General features: G+C 48.3%; 1 protein-coding gene across 1 annotated transcript; it reads right to left on the bottom strand.

Annotated features, from left to right (window-relative positions):
• Positions 1–821: 821 nt before the first annotated feature.
• TPBG (trophoblast glycoprotein) lies at positions 822–2909 on the bottom strand. Its single transcript, XM_019830894.3, has one exon. The coding sequence runs from the start codon at positions 2769–2771 to the stop codon at positions 1512–1514; it is 1260 nt and encodes a 419-aa protein (XP_019686453.3). The 5' UTR covers positions 2772–2909; the 3' UTR covers positions 822–1511.
• Positions 2910–6909: the final 4000 nt, after the last annotated feature.

Raw genomic sequence — 6909 nt, 5'->3', positions numbered from 1 at the left:
ATTGGCTCATAACAAACTGAGCAAAAGAAAATCTTGTCTATTATTGATAGTGTCAACTGATTCACCAATTGCTTATATTTACTCTTAAATGTGATTTATTCTTCACAAAGGTGTATGTAGAGCTTAGGCAAAATCGGAATATCCCCAAATTCTTAAATACTGAACTGAACATAACCTATGATTAGTTGAGACGCTTGTTTATGGACATAGACATTTATCTGTGGTTATTGCCTCAAATTCATAGCCTATCATGACAGTTTTCTAAACATACAAGCAGGATCTCTGATAAACTATTGACCATGTATATTCCATTTTAAATGTTTTTGAAAAAATATTCTCAAGAAAATCTAAGTTCCAATTTACATTATGATCTTAGGAAATGTTTTTTTAATTTACATTTTTAAGTCTTTTATTTTAGGATATTCTGTTTCTTTAAGACACTTCGTATGGAAACATTTGTTTGCATTAGATGTTTCCTGGTCTGCTCTAAAAACCCGCAGAACAATTTCATATAGAAAGTTTTATTAAGCAAATAATTTTGTTCCATTCTAACAACGTAGTCTAGAAAAAGCTCCAAACTGTGAGCTGTTTAAGATGCAGAACTCTTCCCTCTTACCTTACCAACTTTATAACACTCTTTCAAAATTGCTTCATGAATAGCATTAACTTTGGGACCATGAGATGTCTTATCACATGAATATTCAACTCTGTTTAAATCCTGAATGGATCCACCATCTCAAAACTATTCCCAAAATCTATTTATAGAAGACATTACTCCTACTCCTTTTTATTTCAAATAGCAAACTTGAACACAACTGTAGTTCTTTTAAGAATCTTTATTGAAGTTTTTCTTAACAATTTAGTCTGTTGGATCTCAATGCAGTTTATTAAAAAACTTCAGTTTCATATAAACTGCAACCAAAAAAGTAATTTACTTTGTCAAAGAAGTTATCTGAAGTTGCAAGTTATTCTCTGTAATAATTAGAACAGTAAAATGTAAGCATGCTCTCGGATGCAGGTGCTCCTGTGTACTATGGAGTTAACTTTGAAGAGCTTGCTAAGATCTGCAGGCAGTCTATGGAATGCATTTATTTTCTCCACAATTTATGTACATGAGAATAAAACTGATATTTATGAATAAAGTATTTTTCTCAAAAAAGTTGAGGCAGCTCTTGTTGAATGCTATCCGTGTTACGGGTACACTGGCTACCCCTCGAACTGTACTAAGAGAAACAGACAGCCGGGAGTCCATGTTCATGCTGAAACTTGAAAAATCCGTCCACACGAGTTGAGTTCCAAGAAAAGGAAGAGGATAAAACACTACGCACAGCTTTCCATCGTCTTACATTAACAGGACACACCAAGAAACTTCACATAACAAGGGAGCAAATTCCCTTCACTGCTTTCAGTCAAGGTCAGTGGTGTCCATAGTGGAGAGTGGAAGTGGAGCAAGCTTAGGACAGAATAAAGCTTAAGTCTACATCTCATGCATAGCTGTCCTCGAATGTTTCTCAGACATCCGAATTAGAACTGAGGTTTGTTAACCTGGGGTCCGCGTTGATTTCATATCTGTAGTGATACCCTTCCATGTGATCCCTGCAGGCATCTCTGATGTTATGCATCCACTTTTTTATCCCCTTGCGGTTCAAGTACAAAACCAGTAAGAAAATGGCACCTATCAGGGCTAAAACAATACCTAGAAAGACATAAGAAGTCTGCAGGGATGGAGGGAGGATAGGGTCACACTCCAGGTGGGAGCTGTTGAGTTCCAAAAGGGCCCGATTCCTCATTTTTTCCGGGAATGCACAGGCGAGCCTGGCTTTGCCCTGCACTACCTCTGTCTCCTTGAGCCAGGCCACCATGTCCACCATGTGACAGTCGCAGACCCAGGGATTGTTGTCCAGGAAGACCCTGACGTGGGGCAGGCTCTGCAACTCCGCCATGGTGCCGTTGTGAAGGACCTTGAGGGCGTTGTCCTCCAGGTGGAGGCTTTGTAGGTGTGTCAGGTTGCGGAAGGACACGTAAGTTAGGCTCACCAGCGAGTTGTTGCGCAGGTCCAGGTGCCTGAGGCCCGGTAGGTGGGCCAGTACGTCCCGAGGCAAGAAGAGGAAGTGGTTGCTGGCCAGTTCGAGGCGCTGGAGCCCGCGAAGCGCATGGCCGGCGCGTAGGGACGCCGCCACCATACCCTCGAAGCTCCGGTTGTGCCGGTGGTCCTCAGGGGGCACGATGTGGTTCAGCATCAGTTCCACCAGGGGGCTGGGGGCCGAGAAGCTGGCGTTGCTGCCCGAGAAGGTGAAGGGGCTGAGGTGGGCCAGCGGGTTGTGGCTGAGGTCGAGCTGCCGCAGGCTGGGCAGTTGCTCGAAGGCGCCGGCGCGCACCTCCTGCAGGCGGCTGCCGCTGAGGTTGAGCGCGGCCAGCTCCGCCAGCGGCGGCCGGCGGGCGAAGGCGCCGGCGGGGAGCACGGCCAGCTGATTGCCGGTGAGGAAGAGGTTGCGCACGTAGGGGGGCAGGTCCGCGGGCACCTCGGTCAGGTTGCGGTTAACGCACTTGACAGTGCGCGCCGCCTCGGAGCACTCGCAAAGCTGGGGGCATTGGCCCGGCAGCGGGGGCTGGGCGGACACCGCGGAGGCCAGGAACGACGTGGAGGAGGTGGAGGGCGCCGAGGAAGTGAGAGAGGACGAAGAGACCCAGCCCAGGAGGACCAGCGCCAGCCGCGCCAGCCGCAGCCGCCCGTCTCCGGCGGCGGGGCCCCGGGAGCACCCCCCAGGCATCGCGGCGCGGCTTTCCCCGGAGCTGGGCTGGGACGGCGCCCGCTCCGAAGGCTCGGGAGCTGGTCCGGAGGGCGCCGGCCGGCCGGAAGCGTCTGGAGAAAACTTTCCTCTCGTGGGAGCAGAGGAGGGACGCCGCAGCCGGAACTTGGCTAAACCCCTCGTCACCCGGCGTCCCCCTCCCGGGGCCGATTCCCCCGCCCCTTCCCTCCAAAAAGTACGCACGGAGGCTCGGGACGTTCAGCTCCAAGCTCTTCCTCCCGCTCCTCTTCCTGCCGCCGCCCCCGGGTGGCACCCTCTTGCCTCTTTTGTTGGCGCCTCGCGCTCGATCCGCTTCAGGACCTGGGACAGGCGGGAGAGAAGCGTGAGGAGCGGCGGCGGCCGCAGCTCCCCAAGTGCGGAAGCCGGACTCCCCAAGCCAAGTCGTCCCCACTCGGTCCCCAGGACCTCCCTCCGAAACACCGTCCAGACTTCGCCTCCCCCACTCCCACGCACATCTTTCCCCGGGAGAGGGGCGCGCGTCCCGAGACACCGAGCGTAAAGTCTTCCTTCTGCCCAGGCCCACACTATATATACACTCTTCCAGCCCCCCGCCCTCCTCTTTCCCGATCAGATTCGTCCCCCAAGTCTAACTTCTTAATCCCCAGCGTCTTCCTGACCAAACTTCTCACTCTCTCCTAGCTCCGTCCCCCACCGCCTCGGCTGGCGACCCGCCTTCCGGGGTCTCCGCCCCCGCCCGAACCTCACCTCCCGGTCCAGGTTTGGAACGGAGGGAAGTTTCAGGTTACAGGAGTCTTTTCATCTCTTTTGGTACCTTCCCGGATTAGTAGGAAATGGAGGACCTAACAGCTGTCGCTCCCCCCCCCCACCCCCGCCCCAGCCAGACCCTCGGATCCCAGAGGGGGTTCAAGTCATCTCCAAAGAGTACCTTAGGGAGAGGCTGCGAACAAAGCGGCGGTGGGACCCTGGACCTACGCTACTATCCCTTCAAAAGATGGTAAGGGGCCACGGCGCAGCCTCCGCGTTTTCGCCGTCGCCGCTTGCTCCCCACCGCTCACCTCCGCGCCCGTCACCTCCGGAGACAACTCTGAATCTCACCGGAGTCGCGGCGACTTCCCGGCTCCGCGCAGCGGGCGCCGACTCTCCTCGCACCCCTGCCCCTGGCCCAACCTCCGCAGCTGGGAAAAACCAACCCTGGGGGCGGGGGAGAGCCAGGCCTTGCTAGAGGGACTTCTCCCGCCGCGCCGCCAACCTTTGCAGCCCTCGGTTGGGGAATTTAAGAAAGGAGACTGGGGGGATCTGGGCCGCGCGCCTCCTTCCGGTGGAAATTAACGAGAGATGTGCCAGGAAAGGTGAGGGAATCCCTTTCTCTCCCCCTTAGCCTGCATCCTTTGGTGGTTCCTCATTTTGCATAATGTATTTACCTTGGACAGGAAGAAAACCGCTGGTGAATCTCGTGGAATTCACCCTGATTTGGGCATCTTGGGCCGTAGAGATAGATTTAGGGGTGACAGAAGCACATGAAGCAGCAGCATTAAGAAATGAGCAGAAAATGTACAGCGGCAGCAGCAAAATGCCCAGCAAGCTGCAAGGGAGCTTCAGAAAGTCTTCCCACCCGAGTGATAACGTTACATGCCAATTTAAGGTTTAGGTGTAATTAATGCATCCCCACCTGTCCCGCCCCCGCACTTCTAGGATAGTTACGGAACTTGAGAGCCAACTTTAAGGGGGGAAAGGATTCGTGGAGAGGAGATTCTTTCTTGGTTCATTAGCTTTTCTCCTCCCCAAATTAAAAGCAGAGGGAAGAAAACAGCAGCCAAAGCATGCTAGAAAGAAAAGGCAAATAGCAATGACTTGAGTCACCCAGAAAGCGGATGTGGCAGCGGTGTGTTAGTGCAAGTCCCTTAAGATGGGAGAGCCCACGAGATGGGGGGATGGGACGTGGGCGGCCCTTGGAGGACGGAAGTTTGGTCCAGATGTCTGTCCTCCCTGGGAGTGCCTGGCAGGCTGGGGAGGTGGAGAGGATGGAAAAGAGATAGACTGTTACCTGGAGAATCTGTTATATCCCAGAGGTTTAGGGTCCTGAGGGGTCCAGCGTTGCTCTCTGAATAACTCTGTCCAATAATTGTCCTGAAGGGATGAGAAGGTGCTGGTATTCCAGGCTTCTTCATTTTAGAGAGAGAATGGCAATTAGAGGAAATAGTTGGGAAAATTAAGATCTGGAAGATAATATAAAAAGGAGCAAATAGGGAATGCTGAAGTTTGGGGCCTGTGACATGTGCCTTTAGCCGGAAGAAATGCCCCGATTCTCAACCTGATTCCTGATTACTTTGGTGGAAACAGTCTGCAGAGTCAACAGCAAAAATGGCCCAGACAAGGCCTAGAGGTGTTGGAGACTGCAGTGATTTGTACAAAAAGCCAGTCTTGTTAATTCGTATCTTCACAGTTATCTAAATTCTTTTTTTTCTTCTTTTTAAAACTGTTTTGCAACAAGAATGTGAAATGCTTTGAAAAAAGAATCTCAAAAGCTAGAGTCATGTTCTGTATCTGGACTGTGGTAGTGGTTACATGAATCTGTACACGGTTTAAAATTCATAAAACTTTACCGAAAAGAGTCGATTTTACTGTATGATAATTTTTAAAACAAAATGAATTACTCAGGGGAAACATTGTAATAATGTTCTGGCATGACATTGATTCTGATTCTGATCTGAAGAGCAAGTACTCTGTTGAGGAGAAAGAGCAGCACTTTAGAATTTAGAGAGATAATATATATTTCTCATCTGATCCCCAAATCAACTTGGCAATATTGATATTATTCATATCACTGTCTTTCTATTGATGTTGTTATTCTGTTTTGGGGGTTTTTTTAATGAAAAAACTGGGGTTCTGGGCCAAGAATAACTAGCATTGACTTAGTGTTCTTTCACTGGCCAAGCCCTGTGCTGATCACTTTACAGAAATTATCTCCTTTATTCATCGTGTCAGTACTCAGGTATTCTTACTCCAGTTGTACGGGCAAGAAATGGAGGCAAAAATAAATTATGTAACTTGTTCTAATGCGTGGTGGATATGGGGACAAGGCCCAGATTTATCTGCCTCTCCTACATATCCCACATTCCACCTCTAGCAAGGTTAAAGACTTTGTGTAGGCCTGCTCAGCTACACTTAGGCAAAACCAAAGCCTCACCCCTGGTTCTTTTGCCCCTTCTTTTCTCTCTTTTCCTCCCTGCAGCTGGCACTTGGTTATGGCTGCTGAATCAGGACCCAGAAACTTGGGGTCATTTCTAGCTCCTCCATTTACCGTGTGACTTTTGTATACCTCTGTTCCTTAATCTGTAAAATATGACCACTAAGAAAACTTTAAGGCATTTCCATTAGAATTGAGATAATGTATGTAACACACTTAGCAAAATTGCCTTTATTATTGTGCTCTCCTTAATTATTCTCCCTCTCATGATTTATTGTGCAACCACTATATATCTGTAAATATGCTAATGATAGGAATACAAGGATGAATGGTTTATGGTCTCCTTAAAGTAGAAATGCCAGAATTCACAAATAAAAAAATAAAAATTTCAATTTCAGATAAATAATGAATAATATTTTAGTATTAAGTATGTCCTGTGTAATATTTGAGATGTACTTAAAAAAATCTGTTCCACTTGAAATTCTAAGTTAACTGGGGGGCGCCTGGGTGGTTTAGTTGGTTGAGCACCCCCTTTCGGCTCAGGTCATAATCTCATGGTTTGTGGGTTGGAGCCCCACATCAGGCTCTGTGCTGACAGCTCAGAGCCTGGAGCCTGGTTCAGATTCTATAGCTCCCCTTCTCTCTGTCTCTTCGCTGCTCACACTGTCTCTCTCTCAAAAATAAAAAAACATTAAAAAAAAAAAATCTAACTGGGCATCCATTTATTTGATCTGGTAACCAAGGAACACATAACCTGGTGGAAGAAACAGACATAGAAACTAAAGCTTTCAATGCACAACATTGACGGCAGTTTGATGTATGTGTATCTTTCCAATCTCCTCTCCTTTGTATATATTTCACTTGTGATTCTGCTATTTTTTATATGAATGGGATCACAGTATATGCATTATTCATAATTTTTCTAATTTAGGACAACCATGTATATCATTC

This window comes from Felis catus, chromosome B2 (assembly GCF_018350175.1).
Source record: "Felis catus isolate Fca126 chromosome B2, F.catus_Fca126_mat1.0, whole genome shotgun sequence".
In the NCBI taxonomy this organism is placed as follows: domain Eukaryota; kingdom Metazoa; phylum Chordata; class Mammalia; order Carnivora; family Felidae; genus Felis; species Felis catus.
The sequence above is the reverse complement of the archived record's forward strand: the minus strand, read 5'-3'. Positions and strand labels throughout refer to the sequence as shown.

What these genes read in the sequence shown, in the direction of transcription:
- TPBG (XM_019830894.3), bottom strand. Translation starts at nt 2,771, where the DNA reads ATGCCTGGGGGGTGCTCCCGGGGCCCCGCCGCCGGAGACGGGCGGCTG.